Source organism: Pseudopodoces humilis, chromosome 10 (assembly GCF_049639895.1).
Source record: "Pseudopodoces humilis isolate 2021_Gansu_Grassland_sample_001 chromosome 10, ASM4963989v1, whole genome shotgun sequence".
Classification (NCBI taxonomy): domain Eukaryota; kingdom Metazoa; phylum Chordata; class Aves; order Passeriformes; family Paridae; genus Pseudopodoces; species Pseudopodoces humilis.
The window spans coordinates 21485937-21510351 of record NC_142209.1 but is presented as its reverse complement, the minus strand read 5'-3'; the positions used below and the strand labels follow the sequence as shown (position 1 = coordinate 21510351).

Genomic DNA, 24415 nt, shown 5'->3' with positions numbered 1-24415 from the left:
CCCAAAACGGTTATGGACTTTGACTTAAGGAATCACTAACAGCAAACTCCTAAATAAGCACAGATTTAAATTCTCAGACGATTACTCCACTATCAGTGTGAACTCAGCATTTGGAAGCATGGTCTTACATGTGGGCTTTCACAAGCACATGAGCTGCAGCAGATAACACTACTCCAAACCAAAGTCTGGAAATCCAGAATAGTTAATACATGCAAACAACTTGACCAAGACCTAGATTGCTAGTAATTTGGTTGCTAGTAATGTTGGAAGTAGCACCTTTTAAGCCTGCAGCAAGAACATCTGCTATGAATCAGTGGTCAGTATTGCAATCAAACATGTCTAACAAGAGCATAAGCCTACAGCTCAAAGGTATTCAGTATTTTCAGCAAGCACAGTAGCATCTGGGAAACTTGCACTCATATCCAAGGCTTAGAGAAGAAAAATTTAGCTTGCTGTCAGATACAGGAGGTAGGAAAAAGTCTTGAACAAAAATAGCAGGGGTATAAATCTAACTTGCAGGGTCCAATGTTTGATTTGGTAGCAACAAAGTAAAACAAAGCAACTAGAGAGGAAAGAAAAAAATAAAAGGAGCACTAGCTGTCTATGGCAAGTGAATGAAATCTAGGTCTCCTAAAAAACTGATTGTTTCTCCAACTTCAGAGCATGACACCCTTCTTTCTGAAATGGTTTCAGCTGAAACATTGGCCTAGACATCACATCAAACACATCTCAGCTGCTCAAGAGCTGCTCAAAACTTATCTTTCAAGGGAATAGACAGCCATGAAGAGAATTACAAAAACATCTGGACTTGTGAACGCTGGACCACAGCATGAACCTCATGGCTCAGCCTCACTCAAAGCACATTTGGCTTGCATGTCCTCTACCCAATAATCTCCTGTGAAGCATTACATTAAAGCTCCATAGCCAGATGAACTTCTGAACAAGCAGTTCAGAAATTTTATCCAGGAAAACCTAAACAGTGTCATTAGTCTGAGTTGCATAAGGACAGATTTCCAGCATTTCTGAAAACTGTGACTTCCATATGGGACAAAGTTAAGGGGAAAGCCAAGATAAGGACAGTCAATTCAATATGATACAGAAGCTGCAACAAGACAGCCCTTCACATGGCATGATTAACAAGTAGCAAAGAGCACTTCTAAAATGTTTAATATGCAAATACAAGTACCAGTTTTAAGCAGCATGAAATCTTAACAGGGAGACTATTACTCTCAGCTGGTTTTGACTAATAAAGAAAAAAGTATATGTAATTTTATGTTTCAAATCATATAACTTTAGCTGAAACATCACCTACTGGGAATGGCTGGGCCTGGAGCTGCCATGGTTTCTGTGGGTTCTTTCTGGGCTCTGTCTTTTCCTGGGTCTGCAGCAAGGTGAGATGGGATGGACAGCGGAAGCACAATAGCCACAGTTTTTCTCTCTCTCCTTCCTGTTCAACAAGGAAAGCTATCCCTCAGTTGGACAGACATCACACATCTTGACATCTTATTACACATACCAGTTAGAGCAAGGTGAAGCTTGCAGCACAATGAGTGCAAAGTACTAAACACAAGAGCAATAAACATACAGCTTTCTCGGACATCTCTGAGCCTCTCTTCTCAAACACATGAGTTTTCTTCACGTTTCTTCAATGAAGGAAGTCAAACTTGTTGCAGTGAAAGGGTTTACAAAAGATCAAGTGTTACTGTCTCAATCCCTAACCTTTTTCAAGCTTGAGTTTTAAAATGCCAGCAGAGCAAAGACCAGTGCTTTTAAATCAGACCCAGGCAGTCCAGTGTCTCACATGAGCCTGTCTCCCACCCTCCATATTAACAGAACTCCAAAAGACACAGAGAAATCAAACAGTTTTTCATCACTAAGTTTACTTTCCTATTGGTAGAAACATTAATAGTTAACTCCATAGATACAAAATCTGTGATTAAAATTCAAGCAAGGGTATCTCAAACCCATGCAACTTCCTCCCTACTTTTGCAGACTGAAGAGACCACCACCCAATACAGGAGGCAGGCAACAACACACTTCAGTTATGACATATTAATTAGTAAGAGAGAATTAATAGAGGATTTCTTCCCCCCATATACACAACAACATATCCATTTGGCACCCTAGAGATACTCCCACTTTAGATCATGCACTAAGAATAGATCTGTTTCCAGACAGAAGTTTTAGAGGAGATACAGGGAGAGAAGAAAAAGTTTGAGTTCTTTTAAACTAAGTAAGCTATTACCACTAGTTCAGGGGTTAGTAAATCAGATATGTATTCAAGCTTCAAGTATTAGTGTCAGGCAGCAGGCTCTCTCTCAAACTGTGCAGGCAGAAGACTGGTGCTATGTTGGAAGGCAGCATGTTCCCCCTATCAACCTAAGAGGAAAGGCTGGCAAGCAAGATAAAATAAAAAAAAGTCCAAGCCAAGGTTTTATCTTTTGTGTAAGACAATAAATATCCCCATCTTTTAAGTGTTAAGGGGTTTAAAGTTATAAGAGCAATTCTTAGCCTTTCCCTTGCACTTCATATATATTATATACACTGTAAACTGAATTTCATCAAGTATCATGCTCACTATGGTGTGCCTTGGCTGCAGCTTGCATATTACATGCAGCCAAATGGAGAGTTACTGATCTAGTGAAGTGCCCCCAGCACAAAAGAATTTTTGATTTCTGGTTCAGTTTAATTGTAGGCCATGCTTAGGTTCCAAAGGAAATGAGATTGGGAAGGATTTGCCCTGGGGTTTGATAATTCTGGTCAACATCCACCCAAAAAACCCCGTTTCCAGCCCTATTGGTTTAGTTACGACTCTTTCGCCTTCTCCTTCCTGGAAGCATTCCTAATGTCTTTCCCCAAATAACTCAACTGTTTGTTTAGCTGGGAAACTCTCCTAGTAGCACGAAACAGTTTTTCTTCTGCTGGTGGGTGACATCATCTTAATGCCTTTCACATGAGAAGAGAAGCACAAACTGCATCATCAACACGTGTCCAGGTCGTTTCCTTGCTGGGTAAGGGAAGAGTCCCGCACGTTAATCCTTGTGTCATACTAAGGCTCTTAAAACTCCCACTGCACTTAGGAAAGGACCCATTTACCCTTTGGCTAGATGCTTGATTCCCACAGAAGTCTGACTGGGTGTCCTGCCTCCCAACATGGCTACCATGTCCAATTAAGTAGAGGCCTTGTCATGAGGTGGGAGATAGAGAAGAAGGCAATGTTGTACCTGAGCCTAATGTTTGTCCAACGGAGTCAAAGGAAAGAACCACTGAATCTGTAACACAAGAGTACAAGTTCATTTTCCCCTTTTCTCAGCACCATTTCTTGCTGTAACATTTTTTTGTTATTTTGGTTAAGCAATTCCTTGTTGCTCCCTTCTGCCAGGAAGCAGAACAACTTCTTCACCAACCAGACAAAACAAGAGGCACCAAGCAAAGGCAGAACAACAGAGTATGCAATAAACCACAGTGCTGTTAACCAATGAAGTAGCTACAATTCATTGAAAAGAATTTCATTTTATGTCTAATAAGCCTGGTCAAGTGAATCAAAACATGCTTTGACTGCTGGCCTAGAGAGTTTCTTCTTATCAAATGTATTTCCAATATTTTATCCCCACTTAGGGGCCTCACTTCTTATGATCAGTTCTTCCCTGACATGGTTTGCTAAGCCAAGCACTTTGTGCTCCTTGCATTCCATGCTCACCATGTTTCCCACATCATTACTCACAGTAGTGGCTTCCAACTACTTCCAACAGTGCATTTCAGTTCATCAATATCTTTTCACCTTTGCACTATATGCAGCACATGTGCAAAGCATCAAGAAAATATAACCTCTCTACTTGATACTCTTATTTTTCTATCTGGGAATCACAACAATGCTTTTATCCACGACTGCATTGGCAACTCTTGCTCACCAGTTAATGCCTGACACTTTCAATCACTGTTTCATATGATGAGGCACCCTTTGCTTCAACTGTGCTTTAAAGATCCTAGTTTTTATATATGCAACTTGACATTTGGTCACATAGAAGCCCTTACTGCCTGCTTGCACTCAGCTCACCCCATGATCCAGACCCCTTTATTAGACATCTGTTTTCCTCATACACCACCCTTTCAGCCTAGAATCTGTTTGCAAAACTACCAGTAATAATTTGATATTCTGTTCCAAGTGGAGTTGCATTATGGCATCATGCTCAATAATGGGGCTTCCCCCCAGCTTTATGCTTATTTGAGACAAACCAAGATTTATTTTGGTAGTAAGCCTCCTGGTCTGCCATCCATTTTCATGGAAATCCTAGCTGAAGGAGGAAGACTACCAAATTCTATACCCCTACAGAATTGGGCCCAGAACTTAGAGACAAATTGCCAGTGGGCACAACACAGAAAAGAATAAAACACCACAATAGGATTAATAATTTTATGGTCTGAGAAACTTTAAACTGACACAGCAATAGCTAAATTAATAGACCAAACCTTTTGACATTTCTCTTTGTCACTCAGTGTTCAGAAGTGATCAACTCATCACACATCCTTTGCAGTATCACAAAGGCTGCCAAAGTGCACGTCCTCAGTGCAAGGCAAAAAGCTCAAGCACAAGAAGACTTAGCCTGCTGAAAAGAGTTCAACCTCCTGCTGGATCACTTGAAATTTAGGCAGGATACAATCACAGGCACTGGCAGTTACCATGTTAGAGCTGAAAGTAACTTGACACAGGACTGAGCCCTTGGATTCTCTGTATTTTACATTATCCTGATGCTTATTTTCCAACCCTTTAAAAATGCAGTAAGAAACTTAATTTTCAAAATTAACACTGTTGTTTTAATAAAGGACTGTTAATTTGACTGGGTTTGAAAGGATTTAGAAAAAGACAGTCTGTGCTGTCTCAGATCCAGCACTATGGTAGTAACATTAAAAAAAATTAAAAAGATATTACTGGTCTCAAAACTTACTCCAACAAAAATAAAAATCCATCTGGACTTAACAACTGTATTTCCTCTTTTGGGAATAAAATTCAGACATCATTATATTATTCTAAATAACAAGGAGTTTGATTCATTTTAACTGCATTAACTTTATTTGCCATCAATTTTAAAGTATCTCTGTGGAGTTCTACTTTTTAAAAACTGTTGAGATTTTTATCAACATAAAGTACTGCTTTGTAGTTAATATCAAATTTAAAAGCTGTTAATTTTTCTGAAATATATTTTGCGCTCACACACTGCACATGAAATATTAGGACTTATCTAAGAATGGCTGAAAAGCACTGCAAGCACCAAATTAATAACATTATCGCAACCCACAAAAATAGTATAATGTTTCATTCCCTTAACTGAGAACATTATCTTCCTCATATAAAAGAACAATTTACAAGAAGATTAAGAGCTCCCTTTTCCAATCCAGTCCTTCATGCTACTAGTAGTTTCAACTAATCAAATTCACTGTGAAAAACCTGTATCATAGTCAACTCCCCCTCGACCTCCAGGAGTAATTTCACAAAACATGGATCTTTATTAAAACACTTTGCTAAAACTGTGTTTATTTCTGGTATTAGCACTCCAAAACAGAATAAACTATAAACCTGAAGAAAGCTAACAAGATAATCATATGTCACCTTTCTTCTACCCAAATAGTTACATCCAAATTCAGAGCTACAGGTTATTTCTGTCAGAAGTTGACAGAGAGAAGCATTTCTTTGAAGCAAGCCAGATTTACTTGCAAATACACTGAGTTCTGCTTCCACAAACATAAGAAGAAAAGTTTCGTTGCTTCTAGCTTCAAATCTCTTCCAGTCATGGCTCAGTTCAAAATCCTCCTGACTTTCTAGGGGGTCTTTTTTGCTGAGACAAAGTGGCAGCTCCGTCTGTGCCCAGTGCCTTTCCCCAAGCCCTGGAGTGTGCTCTACCTTTCAAAGGCAATCTTCAAAGGCATTATCTTTCAAAACTTATTAAGATACAATGTAAAACATACCACTTACACGAGCCCTTGCTTTAGGTGCCAGGAAGTGTTTGTGCCTGAAGGAAGTCCCCAACCTTTCAGATAACTATTTCCATTAAGAAGCTTAAATGTTTTTCCTCCTGCCTTAACTAAAGGGCAGCCTTTATACCTAAATCACAAAATCTGACACACAGTAGTTTGCCAATATGTACAGCTTAAGGCTGCACACACCACAGTGCCAGTCTTTTACATCTGTTCTCATGTTAACTACAACCTTTTTTTTCAGTGGCTCTAGCAGCTTAAAAAAGAAAAGGGAAAAAAAAACCCAAAACAACAAGATATAGCAAAATCCAAATGTAATTCTGGATCTTATCCAATCCATCAGAAGAAGCACAAGCACTCACTCAATTTAGAAGGCACTCAGTGCCAGGAATAATGGCAGCTGAGATCTTACCAGCCAGATTGCAAAGCTGCTTTGGGTCACTTTGTGTCAAATTTGGGTTAAAGTTGCATTGGGATCTATGCCCTGGGTCACTTTCCCCTCACTCCAACCATTCAGTTAGAGCATCACAAGCTGGACCAATATACAAATCTGCTCCATCATCCCTCACAAAACAGTGCTGTGCAGGGCTACCTGAATGCATTCCATCATAGCCCCTTTGGAGTGTGGAGGAGTGTTGTATGGGACCCTGTTCCACTGCTCTGAAACCAACACAAGGATCCCATTCCATTCAGGAACAAGGAGCTCAAAGACAGACTCTGCAAAGACCTTCAATGCTGCTCTGGGAACAAATTTAAACTCAGTTCCAACAACGCTCCATACAGGACCCAGAAGTGAATGTACCTTTGTAGGAACACAAATGGACTTGCACAGATCTGTTCTGTAGTAAACAAGCAAAGAAACAAACAAACCAAAAATTAAACCAAAAACCAAATCTCAAATAAACCCACCTGCAAATCTGTAATGACTACATTTATTGCTGCATCTACACCACAGTCCAGCTAAGACATACAGTTATGTGGACTGATTGTATTTCAAGGCAAAGGATGCACTTCAAGTGTTGCTAACCCCTTACCTTTCTCAGGGCCTGGATAACTGTGCACCACACCCCCCTGTCCCTAAAACAGGCAGACTGTATCATCCATCTTGCTACATATATTGTGCACCTCAGCTTGGGGCATTTTTGGACACCAGACAAGTATTTAACTGCTACTTGTAACAGATTGCTGTAACTTTTCCAGTAGTCTAGTTTCTGAACAGAAAAATAAACCAAGATTTGGATCTTCACAAATGAGTGATGATCCTGACCAACAAACTGCAGATTTGTAGGAGACAAACAAAGCCATGCTGAAAAATATCTTATGTTTCATACTCCATGCACATCACTATATAAATATTTAAAATGGGTACTACTCTGAAGAGATGTATGGAAACCGCTCCTAAAAGCCCAGTTGTGTTAAGTTCTTACAATCATGTAGGAGCAAATACACAGATTAATTTCCAATGCAAATACTGTCCTTTGATTTCATCATTGAAGAAAATGCAATATACAAACCTAAAACCAAACAGTGGCAACGCATAATGAGAACAGCAAATATAATCCACATTCAAGCAAAAACTATATAAACTGTATGTTTACCTAAGTGCTGTTTCAAAATTTCAGTCAAGATTTTTATAGTAAGTCCCTCTGAGAAGCCACTAACCTTTTATCGCTTTTTACAGATTCTCCCTGCAAGGATTTGTACATATTTGTCTCAACCTATTGGAAACCAAAGAAGCTAAACCAGTAACTTCTCTTATCTGGGTTTGTTTGGGTTTTTTTTGTTTGTTTTTGGTTTTTTTGTTTTGTAGGGGGGATTGTTTGGGGTTTTTTTTAAAGAAAAAAAAAATAAAAAATGCAAAACCAGACTTCAGCAATAAAGTAACTTAGTAACTTCCCCAAGAAAAACATGATTGCATGCTGCTTTGGAAGTGGTCCTGAGAAACCACAAACTGTCAGTCCCACTGGAGTTATAAGAGTTTAATAATAAAGGCTTAACACAGCCTCAGTACCACATACCATTACAGCAATACACTCCACAGGCCAAGCCAAACAGGGAATACATCACAATATAAGGCTGTGATTTGGCACATCCTTATTCAGACACTCAAGCTCTGAGGTCTGTATTGCTTTGTTATATGCATAATCAACCTCTCTCATTCCACACCCCTGCTCTCCAGATACTCTGATGAATCCCTACAGAACTACAGCCTATATTTAATAACATTTAATGTAATTTATACCTCCAGAGCTTGGTCAGAGACCAGATATGCTGCAGAGCTCCATCAGCTGGCCTGGGGATAGCAACTGCAGTAATATTATCTACTAAAATTTTGATTCAGAGTCAGAATGAAAAAAGAAAAAAAGAGGTGTTTCATTTTTATCACAGAATTAGAACAACATCCTTAAGGGTTTGTCATTCATCTGTCTCCATTTTTCTGCTGAGTACTGAAAAGTATAGGATCAAACATCCCAGTAGCCATCAAAATTTATTTTCTATTTGAGATCAATATTCTGGAATGTAACATACCAGAGAAGGAACATTTAATGCATGAAACTCTTCATAACTTGCTGACAAAGAGATCAATAACAACAAGAACTATTCTGACGTTTCACCTAGTCAGGAAATGAAGCTCACAAAAGCAGTGCACTCTCAAAGAACATTCTACTGTTGGGATTCATTTGGCAAGAAGATCTGTCTCAGAATATCTCCTGCCCCAAAGAAAAAATATTTTTAATAAGACCCTCTTTTATCATGACTATGCAACATACTGGATAATTCTTATATCCAAAGAATTGAAGGGAACTGAATAATTTCACTTCTGTCTTAGAGATCTCATTTAGACATTTAAAGCATGAATATCCTTCCTCAGATTCAGAAAAACAACTGCCTACACTCAAAAATTCCTTGTCAGGGCAACAGTCACTTCCTAACACATTGTTTTGCATGCTGAAGATGAATTTAGGGAAGGGCTAAGTAATTTACTCAGTTAATGACAAATGCCATCCTACTAACTTATTAAGAATCCTACTTTTGTGTTAATGTTGGGCTCCCAATTCCCCCAGCTTGGTCTATTTTGCTGCACTAAGCTCTTTCTTCTATAGTGCCCAGGATTTCCCTATTTGACACCTTTTTTCTGAACACAGTGAGATGGCTCTGTGTTAAGGGCACTAGTCACTATAATAAAATCTTTTGTACCACAGTTCAAGGATGTTCCAAGTGACTCATATTCGTCACTTAAAACTCAAGGCACTAATTAAGATATGGCCTAAGCTCCACTTCACGCAGCATCAGTGATGGTCAAAGGAAACACATATAATACCACTCTTACTGGTAATCTCAGCTCCTACACACATACTCTGCCAAAAACAATCAGTAGTGCTCCCATGTTTAGACACCACAAAGAGTTATGATCTCAAGTTTGAGCAGCGTAATTCTAACATTTTCAATATCTAAGATGAGAAATTACATAAAAAGACGACGCATACAGAGCACAGGCACACTTCCTAATCACAGATTTGAGAGCTAATAGAAGCAAATAAAGGGACCGCAAGTTTTGGCAAGCAAAACACATGCAGGGTTTCAGTCCAGTGCTGTCTGCAGCTGATAGGAGACTTAGGTTCAAAGTTCAAAACTTAGTCCCTTTATGGGAAGAGAAAAGTCACTCAGCAACAGGACACATCTTCAGCAACAGGAAACATCTGATTGTAAAGAACATTTCCAATAAACTCTGTATTTAATAAATTGTCTTAAAACAAAGCTGCACTAAATTTGAATGCCTGGCCTGTGTGCCACCTGGCTATACTTATTTTGGTATGGAGATATGGGAATAAGATAATGCTTGTTTCACATAATGTACCTGTGAGGGAAGATTCATCCTCATTTGAGAGCCCACATAATGAAAATAACTCATTCTTAACAGTAATTCACTTATGCACTGTACAAATTAAAAAGTTTCTGCATTGTTGCTCTAGCCACTATCTCTCTAAATACCATCCCCATTTACAAAGCACACAGCACTAAAGAAGGCCCCTAGGTTCTCTCTCCATTTTTGTGCCTGACCCAAAACACCCATTTTTTATTGACAGCTGACCTCACAGCCAAGCTTAGATCTGAACCCAAAATCCTTGGTCATCCACTCTGTCCAGACATGAGGTCCCTTTTGTGCTTCAGCCTGGAGCCAGCCAGCTTCCACACCGGGAAACTTGACACGGAGCGCTGAGGCTCAGCACAAGCTCTGCTGCAGGGAGGGCAGGCACAGCTGGCTCCGAGTGAGTATCTGCAAACTAAACCACAGCCAACAGGCGTAATTTTGCTATAACCCATGCAGCCCTGAACAAGTCCTTTGATTAAATTGTTTCTCATCCATAAAAATAAACAGTCTGATTTTTTCCAAAGGCCCTTGGATAAAAGGCTCGAAAGCTAAAAATGGATATTTTCAAGTATTTCAAGTATTATCACTTGTCTGGAGAATTTAATGTGGCATCAAGGTCTACTGGTTACATTGTAAATAGAAAAGTCATTCTCTATCACCTTTCAATTTCCTGTCATTTAATTGAAAATACAGCTCTCTTAGTGATACTGAACTGGAGAGATGTAGTAATATTTCTTTAGGCAATTTTTATGCATTTCATAGAACCTAACCAACCTTTTTACACTTGCTGTTTTGTGCATTGCTCCTTTTTCATCAGGACGTTTGTTATGAAGTGGTAAATGAACTGAACAAGAAACAACATTCATGTTCTGAACAGATGTATTTTTAAAATGGTCTGAGCATGCCAATTTTCTTTATTCTGCAATGAATGAATGGAATGAAAAGATGTGGTGCCCTGCGCCAGCTGGCGAATGCTTCAGAAGGATATTACATTGCTATTGTCTTCAGCAGCGCCCAAATAACTGTTTGGTGGCAGCAAGGGCTGGTATGTTGTGCTCCTAAGATCAGTATTTATTTGGATCTACTACATGACTGTGTAGAGCCATGACCAACACGGTGCTTCACCAAGCATCAGGGACATGCAGCTCCTCCGTGTCCATCACAGCTCCCCATCCCAGGGGAAGGCCAACAGCACCTGCTTCTTACCTTGCACTTTCCAGAGGAGAGATGGACAGTTCCCAGAGACAAAGGAGAGGGAAGATCAAGGTGCTGCAGGCATTCAATGAAGATATACTTGGCTTTGAGGAACACTACAGAAGGTACAGAACTACCATAATGTCACAAAAACACCCAGACCAAACTCTGCCAATAAAGCAGATATCCAAGAGGGTCTTCACTTGACAATGAGAAATCCTTTCTAGCTAAACCCAAACAGATTCTCAGTATTTTAAGGAGCTCTTTATCTCCTAAGCCAAGCCTCATATTTTGGTTTCAATTCTTACTATAGCACAAAGTCAGTCATACTCCCAAATTCCATAGAGGAACATGCAATAAATTACAAAACAGTACAATTTCTCTCTTTGAAGATAACAATCTGTGGCCAAGACAGAAAATGGGTACTGGCAGTTGGGGAATTACACAGCACAGAGAAAATTAATTTTGTATTTTCATATTGCAAAAAAAAATATATATATCTTGTTAGCTTAGATGCTATAAAACACAAAGCATTTATCATTTGAAATAAATTGCTTTAGTCTTGTTGCACTTTTTCTAAATATGGACATGGGCTTTTACCTTAATAAAACACAGTTTGTGTCTCAAACTTATATATACTCACACAAGTGTCACAGAACTCTGGAAGGCTGATGCACATAAATGAAGACATTTATATACAATTAATGACAATCAGGACAACAACTATTTTAATAGACTGGTCTTGGTTTTATACTTACTGGAGCCACTCAGCTATTTTTGCCTCCCTTTCCCCCACATGCAAAAACCTTTTCCTTTTCCGAGCTAACTCTCTTCAGTTTGTTTGAAAATTATCTACAACTTATGATATTTAGCCAGTGGTTAAAAGCTTCCCAAAACCTTAAAGCACACATCTGGCCCACCTACCACAATAACTGCCAACAAGGTCCTATGTAGAATTTTACAGTGAGATTTGTCATCTCTCCTGTCTCTGCCTGGAGCACAAACAAATCACAGGAAGGAGTAAGATACGAGGTATGAGCATAAAACATCTGAATACAAGTGATTTAGAAGCATTTTGTCTAGAAAATGACCACACTTGAATTTCTTTTGCATTGCAAGGACCTAGATTGTTTATTAACATGAAAGGTGATGCTGAACAGAAAGTCTGCCAGATCCATTTTTCACTCATGTATTTTGCAGTTTGGGGTCAGAGGGAAGTTTGTGGGAACTTGTTTAACAGCATCACCACAACTGATTCTAAAATTTGAAGAGACTTCTGGCCCATCAAATCCTAAAATTTAGTAAGTTTCCAAAACATGCTAAAACTTCCAAACTAAGATTTTGATTTCAGAGATCCTACACAACATGTGATTTTATAGGTAGCGGACATACTCAGAGAGATATGGAGCATAAGTTCTTCCCAAGCTGACTGGCTTGAGGAGCAACATGTCTTTACCTTACTGACACACAAACTGGTCAACAAAGGGCATCATGCCTACACAACCTAAACCAAACACTGACACAATCAAATCTGAAATAAAGGTGTTCCCAGAGTATCTACTTGACTATGAAAGCGCCTATACTCAGAGGAAAAAAACAAACTAAAAAAAGCCTCCAAAACAAAAACCACAGTAACTGAACAATGCATATATTCTCATTTCCTATTATTTTCTTTACATAAGTGTTTGATTTTAATTTTAAAAAAAAAGTTCACCAAAACATAAGAAAAATAATCCAGGGATGCACTAAATACTGTCAATAGTGCCTCGTTTCCATGTGCAGAAATTGCAGGACAATGAAAAATTTATTGAAATAGCAGCTGCAGGAGTGGAAGTTGATCACCACACACACCACTCAGTCCCTGGACAAATACAGCTGGAGACAATCTAAAGGAAAAGCGTTCCTCCTATCACACCACATACAAAAATACAATGAATCCCTTTAAATTATCACTTGGCAGAGAAACAAGCCAGTGAGGAAAAAAAAACCAACCAAAAAAAAACAACCAACCAAAAACAGCATTAAAATAATTTCAAGGCACCCAGAAGGTTAAATAAGAAGAAACACTGGTTCCAGTCTAGGATCAATGGAATTAAACTGCTGAGCACCTCCCTGAAGTGTTTCACAAAGCAAGCAAGCTTTTCTGTAAAAATTAACTCATAGGGTAATTTCCAAATCAGCAGCAACTAAAAATCAGCAGCCACTGAAAAGGGAAAAGGACAAAAATAAAACATGCCAGTCTCACCTCCAGCTACAAGAATTTTTACTGTCCATGAATAAATTCTACCAAAAAGATCCTTGTCAATCAGACTGAAGTTACAGTAACACAAAGCTTGTGTACAAAACTGGAATAGGCAGTAAAAGAACCAGAGAACTGCGGAAGGATACACTGAATCCAAACATAATGGGTGACCCTATTCAGGAAAGCCACAAAGTCTCTCGCATCTTTGCTACAAGCAATCAAAATGCCTCTGGAAAGCAAAACTAAACAAGAAAACCAAACCCAAAAACAGAAAAAAAAACCCCCCAAACCAATCCACATCAATGGACTACTTTAATGAAAATATCGAAACAAGGGATAAACTAGTTTAAGAACAGTAATCCAGCGTCCAGCGTAGCAGCATCCTGTGAAACTGCCAACTCTACTTCAACAAAAGCTGAAACTTCAGAAATTAAGAGATGCCAAGAACAACTCCCTTTCTAAGTCAATTTCCACAAATAAAATCTACTGTAATCTCAGAAAGACAAAACTTCCACAGCGCTCCACAACAGACTCCATTCCTTATTAGCATTTCCAGCCACCTGCTGAAGTATGCTTTCAGCCAGGATTTCACAGGCTCACTGGGATTCACAAATTTTAGAGTTTCACCAGTTCTGGATTACTCCACTAGCAGAACTTGTTATAAAAGGCAACAGTCATTTTATTAACCTTACTCTAAAACAGCTGCCTCATCTAACACAACTTCATTTGACTGGCAAAAAAACCCAACAGCTTGGTGTTGGCAGGTCTGGGATCAATTCAGCAATGGAAAAAGGCCTTTTCTTGGTTTGTGACAAGTCATCAATGTTGGCAACTTTTTGGCCCTAAATTAGACTATGAAATTGCCTGCACAACTGAGCAGATGATAGGGAAAGAGAGGAGAGGATTAAGGGATGGGAGATAGCAATGAGTAGGGCAGTCTGAAAATAAAGAATATTGCAGAAGCCTGAGACATCAGGTCACAAAACACAAAGGCCTGCTGGTCACTTGGAAAAGGCAAACTGTGTTGAATGGCTTAAGCTGTTGGGTTTTAGAGTCAGGGATTGGTTGTAGAGGAAGAGGTTCTTAGGTTTTATGAGGTTTTTCAACTGTAATAAAAGAGTGAATTTCTCAGGCTGGATAACCTTGACATTCCTTTTAAACCATACTAAAACAAACATGCCCACCAACTTTCCCAAACCAAATCAAGAAATGGCAACACTAACCATCGTAGATGCTATTCAAGGCAATACACAAACCTCAGCATCTCAAGGCCAAGGACTCCATATGGAGAAATGCAAGCCAAAAGCAGGATTTAGGGCCAACTTCAAAATTGCACATATGTAAGAGAACTGCAATCACTTTAAGATCCTCACTGCATCCAAGCAGCTCGTTATCACCAGCCCCAGGCCCACAAGACTTCAGAGAAGGAAATAAAGTTATCAGTTGCAGCAGAGCACTTTCCCACAGCTGGTTTTAATTAAGCTAATTTGGCAGTAGTGATTGACAGCAAGCGGAGCCTTCCCAAATCACTTTCCAAGCATTTTTGCCAGTATTTCACCATCTGTGATAACCAGGATACTTGATACTAACTAGGATCTGTCTGAAGTTCAGTGTGTCCACTCTCCCTTAAAATCATCTGGTACAGCCACTGCTTACAGGTAACATGGTGTTGGGAGAAGATGCAGAACTTGAGGAAAGGTATTGGATAAATTCCACTGAGAAAACCACTCCTGAAAAAGCAGATAGATCACTTGCCAGAACCCTATCATACCTTGGCCATACCCATGGTACATGAAACTTATAAATGATCACACGGATATGGAGGAGATTTTGGAGCTGTAACAAATAGAACAGCCTATATAATTTCTAGGCTAGTTGTGTAGTTTTGTGGATACATGCAAGATAGGGCATGTTTACCACAAAGAAATGCTTTGGGTTATACCATGATGCCAGAACAAACCAGGGTATGGCCAGACTGTGCAAATTTAAACCCCATTAAGGGAATGAGAAAGGGTCTAGCAAGGGAGTAATTTCAATGGCATCTAACTACGTGGAATTTTTTTTCTAAGGTAAACCTGTGACCAGCAACTGGAGTGGGAGACACTAATGGTATCAGTACCAGCACTGGTACATGAGACCAACATACATAAGAAATGGATCAGTAAATATAAGTCAAGAACATTAAAAAAAAAACCAAAAAACAAAAAAACAAAACAATTTTCCTTCTGCAGGAACATTTAGTATGTACCCACACCTGGTCTGACCTGGTCTGTCTGGTTCACTCAAGGTATAAATATCTGATACAAACACTAGGTTCAGATTAAAACACTGACCTGGCCAACTCTAATAAATGCAGACTGCTGACACTAAAGCCAGGGTAGTTGCCAGGAACCAAGCCTTAAGTCTGAACCAAGGCAAAGGAAACAATGAAATCTGCAGGATCATAAGTCTGGGCTTCACAAGAGCAGAATTCAGGAACCAGCTTCAGAAAAATCCACAGGATATTTGCCTTGGGAGAAGACCAGTGCAGGAGAGTTTGCTCATTTTGAAGAATGACCTCTACCATGCTCAAGATTCATAGAGCCAATGTGCAGAAAATCAAGCAATGGTACCAGGAGACCCACATGGACCAACAAGGAGCTTCTGACAATACTCAAATACAGAAAGGATGCACATGAGGTGGGAGCAGGGTCAGGTGAGTGGGGATGAATGTAGAGACACTGCCCTAGTGTGCAGACTTGGGAAGGTCAAATCCTGCCTGGAGCTGAAAGCAGTCAGGGACAAGAAATGCTTCTACAAGTAATTGAGCAGTAAAAAGAAGACTAGGGAAAATGTGGGCCTCCTGCCGAGAAAAAAAATATGGAAAAGGTCTGGAGAAATGGGCAGGCAGATCTCACAAAGTTCAGCAAAGAAAAATGCAAAGTCTTGCTCCTGGAGAAGAATAACTATGCCCTACAGGCTGTGTGCCAACCTCCTGGAAAACAGCTTTGCAGAGAAGGACCTGGGAATCCGGGTGGAGCAGCTGAACCGAGCCAGCAACATGCCCTGGTCACAAAGGCGGCCAACAGCCCCCAGGGTGGGGGGACCCTTCCCCTGGCTCAGCACAAGGGGGGCTCTGCTGCAGGGCTGGGGCACTGCTGGGCTCCCCTCTACACAGAGACACACTGGAACCAGTCCAGTGAGCTAAGATGATTAAAGGATTGAAGCATCTGCCACGAGGGAAGGCTGAGAGAGCTGGGATTGTTCAGCCTTGAGCAGAGAAGGCTCAGGAGGACCTTAGTAACATAACCTGATGGGAAGGATTAAAGAAGGCAGAGACGGGCTCAGAGGTGAGGTGCCCAGTGAAAGGGCAATAGGCAATGGGAACAAACTGAAAAGCAGGAAATTCTGTTTAAACCAAAGAAAAAAACCACATCTGTACTAAGGGGGGGCCTCCTAGTTACAACTATTTTGTGACTCTGTAAAACACCTTTGTGTTCTAAATAAGTATTACTCTTAGGATTTTAGTGCAAGTACTGCCCCTCAACTGAGACTGCTTCAGAACAAATTTAATGCAGAGGAATCAACTGCAAAAAAAGACAAACCTTCCAGTTTGCTGGTAATACTATGCCAGGCAAAAATTCTTAACGATGCCTTAAAAAAGTGAGAACGCAATTTATCCCAAATAGAGCACAGGGTAAATCTAATAACTACAAGGTTAGGGTTCACTTAAAAAGAATTTCCTTCCCAGTATAATGAAATATATTGTTAATGGCTACTATTTGAGTCCAGGAGTGAAAATCCAGCCATCCTGCTGAGGTCACGATTGTTACCCATAATAAACTGGGTTTTACTACAGGCTTTCACAAGCAGACAGTTAAATACAATGGCCAGGAATTGAGTTAGAAGGATCTGGGCAGTTTCTTTATGGCTGTTCAACATATTCAACATGACTGAAGTGCCCCACACTGACAAATTCCCCCAACAAATTTCACTCCTCAGAAAATTTCAAGCAGGTGGGTTTATTTTATTTGGATTATTATTAATGCCCTGCATTCTTCTAGTGAAAATTTACAGTGATGCCACACAAGGCACAGCTTCCCACCACAGCCCCAAACAGCTCATTCCCGTATGCCTCCTCCTCTGAGCCATCACAAGGACTCTCCTGGCTGAAAGCTCATACTGGAAAAATGCCTTTCCATTTTGGTTTTCTGCTGTTTTGCAGTAGGCTGGCATTGTTTGCTATGCCATCAGTCAAACAGAAACAGCTGGCTCAAGGTAAGCTGTAGAAGTGAGGGTTAGGGTTGAAGCACAAAGAATGCAAGTGATGTTTCAAAACACAGTTATAGCTAGTGCTAGCAGTGTTTCCCATTGCCAAAGCCCAAAAGCACATAAATACCTTTCTATCCACTCCTCCTCCACTGTAGCTCTACCCCTACCAGGCATCTTGTTTCCTGCTCACAACAGATTCCATCACCAAAAGCTACCTATTATCCCAGAAACATGCAGAAGAATGAAGATAGATTGGAAAAAGTTACTGCGGCCTATGAATATTTTTTCTTTTTCAAGCCTGTCTACATAAGGTCTTCTCTCCATGAAATCACACTGTAGTACCTGTAAAATTATCCATGAGGACAAGCCATGATGAGAAGTAGACTCAGCACATGAAGTGCTTCAGTGAGTTTGCCGCTATACCTATTAAATCTTGTACCTACAAGGGGTGTCTTCTGACACCATGGCTTAGATCACTTTGCAAAGCAGAAAACTTCACTCACAAAGTAGTTCTTTTTGCCAACTTAATATCAGATAAGCCTGTACCAGAATTCCATGGAACCAGAAAATGGTTTGGTTTGGAAGGCATCTTAAAAACCATCTTGTTCCAACCCCCTGCCATGGGCAGGGACAACTTCCACTAGACCAAATTCCTCAAACCCCTGTGCGACCTGCCTCCAAAACTTCCAGGAATGAGACAGCCACAACTTTTCTGGGAGCTCTCTTCCACTGCCTCACCACCCTCACAGTAAATAATTTCTTCCTAATATTCAGTCTAAACCTACACTCTCAGTTTGAAACCATTTCCATAAGTACATTACAGTAGAGTGAGAATACAGCAGTGACCAAACTGAAGGTGTCTCACTTCCATCAGGATTACCAATTCCAGCCACAAATTAACACCAACCCCAAGGCCACACAGGATACTTGGGCAGCAAAGCAAAATTTAGGAAACTTTCACATCCTGTGTGGCCCAGCACATCACTGCAACTGCCCCCAGCACAGCTGTGCCATGACAACTGCTCACAGGCTGAGGGGAGGTGGTAAATTGGATCACTGAAAAACTGCACAAAAGTCACCAAAAATAGTCCTTAAAAATGTTACTATGTAGTCACTTAGAGCAGATTACCACAAAAATCAACATAGTATGTAACTGTACTCTCAGAAACTTAGATTTGGAAAGCTCAGGTCGTTTTCACAGAACTGAAATGATCCCTGGCAAAACGGTAACATTCCTTAACATTCCTTAAAAGCGGGTCTTAAATAACAGCCCACCTGTTGACATTCAAATAAAACACAGCTTCGGTGAACAGCAGCCAGAGACTGTGCAAGAATGTGGTAAATAAAACACAGGAGAGAGAAGGGCTGTCCAACAAGAGATGGAATAATTGCAACTTTGTCCTCAAATTTTTATTGCTTCTTTTTTATACTTTTATCTCCAGTAGAAAAACTCTCTAGAGAGTTCCAGCATAATCAACTCCTCAATCTAGAACAAAGAAGGAACAGTCTTAAAACAACACTGAAGGACAAACAAGCTGTATCTGAATATACATCTTTGAATCACTTCTTGTGACAGCAAAAGTAATGAGAAAATATTCATACTTAATTGGGGGATTCTCCACAAAACTACTTAGCAAATCCATAAATGCATGCTATGAAGACGAGGCAGTGATCTAACAGCAACTAATTACATGTCAACAGTTCCAGTGAACAACAAATTAGGAGCAAAAAAAAAATAAATTCCAAGCTCGGTGTGAAAAACCTCATTTTTTATCTTGCATCAACAGTACCCTCTGCTGTTCCAAAGCTGCACTGCATAAGGTGAAATCCAGCCCTGACCATGGGGAACATTCAATCCATCAAAAGCACCTACCTAGCTTTATCCATTCATTATCTCACTTCCTGTAAAGATATTCCAGATACGTTAGTTTCTTCCTACTATGAAGCCAGGTTTTGGGTTGGTTATGATGTTAATCTATTTATTGTCCCAAGAGTTTCTTCTGTGATTAGAAAAAGACAGTTTTAGCCTTAAAAATAATTTTTAAATTAACAAAAAGAAAATAAATTGAAGGCTATCCTCTAAGGAAGATAAGACCCACTCAACACCACAGTAATATTTTCTGGATCATTTCTGTAAAGCCAATAGGGGGTTTTAGATTTTAAATTCAGTGAACCAGTCAAGAGCCACACATGAGACAAATCCAAATATTCTACCACAAAGTTTTTCAAAAAGCAACTTAAAGGCTACATCCCATCTTGCAAATGGCCCTAGGGATAACAACACAGGAAGACTCGTGTACTTCTGATATCCTGTGATAACCCAGCACACCCATGCGGTAAGAAGGACCATCACACTGCAGATGCACCACAGCAAAAGCAGAAACAGGGAGGTGAGGCACAGTCCCATGGGCTTTCCCTGTGATTATGATTCCAGACCCATCCACACAGGGTCACTGTGAAGCTTCAGCAAAAGCCTGAAGCTGAGGGGACACCACCCTCACAGTGTCCAGCTGATGATCTTCATAAGCAGAGAAATTCAGAAACTGAGAGTACTACTGTTCTTCTCCCCTCGTGTGGAAGGCAGCGTGAGGGAGGATAAGCACAAATTGTATGAGCACTACAGGATAAGAAATGCCCCCAAGTGTGATTTGAAGCACAGGCATTTCACCACAGGCAGCCTGTATGAACAAGCACAAGGAGGAAAAGACATACAAGAGCAAGGAACGCTCTAACTAGATTACATGCTTAAGATGACTGTGCCAAAATTGAACTGTCAATGAATACACTGAAGTATAATCCAGAACTACAGGAAAAAAAAACAAAAACAACACAGAAAATAGAACTCCTTCTGTATAGAGAAGAAACTAACTTGTACAACTTGCAATGGAAAAGAAACCTCTACTATCTGATCTCAAAAGCTTTTCAGGGCAGGGTGACACATAACAGAAAATGTCTACAGAGTTTAATACCAAAAGAAACTGAACAAAACATGTTGTCCTTAACTATACTGTCAACAAGACACTTCCACCCAGTGCACTGTCTTCTTCTGAAGCGATGGAAGGCAGCAGTCAGTTGCCTTTGACCAAAGGACACAACTTCGAAGCTCCAAAGATGGTTCAATGTCTTTCCATCAGAAAAGACTTAGAACCACATTTTCATACATTTCAGAGCAACAGCAACATGACTTCCAAGTGTGTGGCAAGTATACAAATATTTGATCTTGGCAAGGGAACAAAGTACTTCTGAGGGGACTCCATGGTGTTGTAATGAGTTATGGTGAACAGCAGGCTGATCTGAATTGGCACCACAACACTGAAACCCCCATGTCTTTGCACTGAAAAGCATCAACTAGAGCACAACTGCAAACCACATTTTTCTATTCCAGTCATGAAGATAGAGCCTCCAAAGAAATACGTGCTGGAGTACCACACTCCAAGAAACATACACACAAGTTAGAGATTATTTACAAGTAACAATGTTTAATATTTTAAAATTTTCAAAAATTTCTCCACTAGAAAGATTATAAAGCCCAAATCTGTACAAAATAAGACTGCAAGAAGCTTATCAACTAATCTAAAACTCACAAACACATGTTGAGGGGAGAAAAAAAATTAAAACAAGAGAGCATGAAAGTCAGAGAAGCTTACAAATGACTTCATTGTATTCAAAGTGATTTAGAGAAGACATCAGGAAAAATCTGTCTAGAGGGAAGAACAATTAAGCACTGGGATAGGATGTACCAGTTTCCATGATTAGATTTTATAGAGTACTAATAATATATGTTGGAATAAAGAGATGTCAAATATATTATTTCTAAAAGCCCAGATAAAGACCTCCTGTAGTACTTTCCAGGGCTATTTGCTACAATTTCCTATGAAGAAAAACATTCTGAATAGCCATTATTAAAATATACAGCTTCTAAAACAAGTAGTAACATTTAAGATCAGATAATCAAGAAAACACACAGTACTAGAAATCAAGCATATTAACCTAAAAAGCATAGGACAATAATTTTTCAAATTAAGTGTTTACTAAAGTATCTTAGAAGGTACCTAAATGTTACACAGAAGGAAAGGAAACTGCCTTGTACTCCAGCTCAGTCCCTGCTGCTTCTTAATGCCAGTGAGGTAGCTGGACTAAATGACAGAGTGTCAAGAGTACAAAAATACAAAAATGCAAGATAATGGCACTGAGGTACATAAAATAAATATTTAAATAAGTTAAAAATAAATACAAATTATGTTCTCAAAACTTAATTATTTTGGAACTTAACACTATCCCTTTCTTACCTACAGACTGACTGTTCAGGACTAGTATTCTCACTTGCTGATATTATCTTGTTGCTCTCGGTGCTTTAAAAAAAAAAAAGAGATAATTAAGAGATTTTCAACCAGTTTTAGCACTAGGACAGAAATAAGGAAGGAAGCTTCTGCTTTATGGCCAAAGAAACATTATTCTTCAATACAACCCAAGTCCTAAGAAGGTTACAATCACAACAATGTAACTTCTTTCTCAGTACAATTGACGAACATCCCTCTAGAAATTTGAGACTGGTTCAAGCTTGTCCTTTAAGAGAAGCCAAAAAACCATTTGCCTTGATGGAGAAACAACACGGAAGAAAAGAGAAATTAAAAATTATTAACATGGATTTGCTCCTATCTTCAAGATGAAACTTGCAATATGCAAGCACCTCCACGTGTTTATAATCCTGTCAGAGCCCAACATTCAACATACAATTGCAGGGGATTTATACCCCACGTGATTCCATGTAACTGCATTCCCCAAACGTTTTATTGGACCAGACAGACATTCCAGAGATGAGGGTTCACACTGTACAGGATGTAGGAAGGGAACCACCCAGCAATCAACACAAAATGAAGCCTTCTGGAAACATTCATCCCACCAGCTCCCACTGGACATGGACAAAGGAAATACCACAAATAATGATTTTAATTAAAATGTGTTATAAAGTGTACACACTAGGAGGAACTGATAAAAAATATAAGACAAAATATCTTAGAAGAGGAGTACACTTGCTTCTCAACTCCTACTAAAAGAAAAGAAATTATGGTATTTGTTATGGGTTAGTAGCTTTGGAAATTTCATCTTTCAAGGATGATAAGCGGAGCTGCTATGAGGAAGAGACAACCACACTGTTGGTGCAGTCACTGCAAGCAGAAAGACAATTTTGTGCAATGGCTAAAAGGACTCAAAAGGGAAATGAATCTGGAACATACAACACTATGGTTGCCACCAGCATATATCTTATTGCACAATTAATGAAATACCTCCAGTGTTCCTACACCACAGAGCTTTGAATCAATGAAGCAATTCATGGGAGAGATTTAAACAGCTTAGTGTAGATGCCTGACTGAAAAAATAAACTACCTCAAAAATAGTTTGGAAAACATCATCTGTGCTATAGCAGGAATTGCAGAACTTGAAGAAAACTGAATTGAAGAAAGATGTTCAGAAAGTTGAAACACGGTCAAATAAGCAACACAAATGCTCATAAGGATTAGAAAAACCATACATCAGTACACAAGGGAGACTTCAAGGACACCACTCCTTTTGGATGCAACACATTGCAGTGCCCAACACCCTCTGAAATGGGTTGCAACCCCACTATAGTCACTTCAACAATGAACAAACCTATGTTCAACACTCCAGATATTTCCACATTTTTAGTCACAATCCAGACATGCCTATCATTAATAGCTGGCAGCAGCAGAAGTCATTAAAACACAGCAGTGTTCACACCCAATCCAGCTATTTTCAGCAGCTTTGCTTTCTCCAGCAAGAACTGATTACAACATGCATGGCCCCCCTTGCAACCATCATCTTCAAACGAGTCCTCAGCTTCTGATTACACCGCAGTCAGTAACAGCCATCCTCTTCCAAACAGTTCTTTGTTATCCTGAGCTTACTTAAACAGCTGTGTGTCAAGCACTCAGAGCCTAAATTAGAAGTATTGCACATACAGCCACTGCCTTTCCTCACTGACCTTCTCATCTGCTGACTTCTGAAATTTCAAGAGACAGCCCTGATTACTTTGGTAATTACTTCTCACATTGTCTTCTGGTCTTTGCTTTATACCTACAATTATAAACCAAAAAAAAAAAAAGTGTAGGCATATGGAACACATATTCAATTCCCACTCTATCCTGCAAGTTCTTCAGGGGAAGGAAGTGACCATGGCCACAAGTTACAGATTAGGATGTTCTGACTGGACATTGGGAAAAATGTCTCTAGCAGAGCACAACGGAAGAGGTTGCCCAGAGAGGGTGCCTAGTACTTGAAGTCTGTTTTTCTACTCATCACTCTGTTCTATACTCCCTTAAAAGTAACTGCTTTTGGACTGATTCCCTTGAGAAGCAAAAGGTCTTTGTGACAGCAACATTAACATCTACATTGTTATTGTATATTCAATACATTCAATATTGTACGTTCCATATTAAGTGTCCCCTCATTTACCTGACATTTCTTCAACCAATTCCCAAAATGAGCACCTCCAGTGCAACAAATGCACAATAAAGAGGTGTCTGAAACAGAAAGTGAGGTACCCAAAAGTATACAGAACAATTTAACTGACACTAAACAGCAACAATGTTTAGGACAAGGGATACAGGAATACCCAAATATAAAAAAAAACTCACACCACTCCAAATGACAATGAACCCTCTGTTCTACTACCTCATGCCTGGTCCCTAGGGAGGGCCACAGACAAACAAGGGATTGTGCAGGGATTGTGCAGATGATCAAACACCAGGGCACTGACAAGGCCTGTGAGGACAGACTGGGGCAAGGAGCTTGTTTAGCCTGCAGAAGACAGTGCCTGGGGGAGGCCAAAGGGCAGCACCTGCAGGGAGCTCCCGAGAAAA

The 24415-nt window shown here is 39.7% G+C and overlaps 1 protein-coding gene across 10 annotated transcripts in view; it reads right to left on the bottom strand.

Moving 5' to 3' along the window:
* Window positions 1–24415, bottom strand: part of ST3GAL3 (ST3 beta-galactoside alpha-2,3-sialyltransferase 3) — a 177454-nt gene that overhangs the window by 134284 nt on the left and 18755 nt on the right. For 5 of the 10 annotated variants that reach the window (XM_088060190.1, XM_088060188.1, XM_088060193.1 and 2 more), the window contains exons 3-4: window positions 3225–3272; window positions 1309–1464 (exon numbers count right to left, since the gene is read on the bottom strand). The exons of 2 other annotated variants lie outside the window; for them this stretch is intronic. In XM_088060190.1, the coding sequence (XP_087916316.1) occupies window positions 1309–1464; window positions 3225–3272 (204 nt within the window). Of the gene's footprint in view, window positions 1–1308; window positions 1465–3224; window positions 3273–21823; window positions 21830–24415 lie in introns of those variants that run through there. 3 more of the 10 variants (XM_088060197.1, XM_088060192.1, XM_088060194.1) reach the window with 3 other exon arrangements.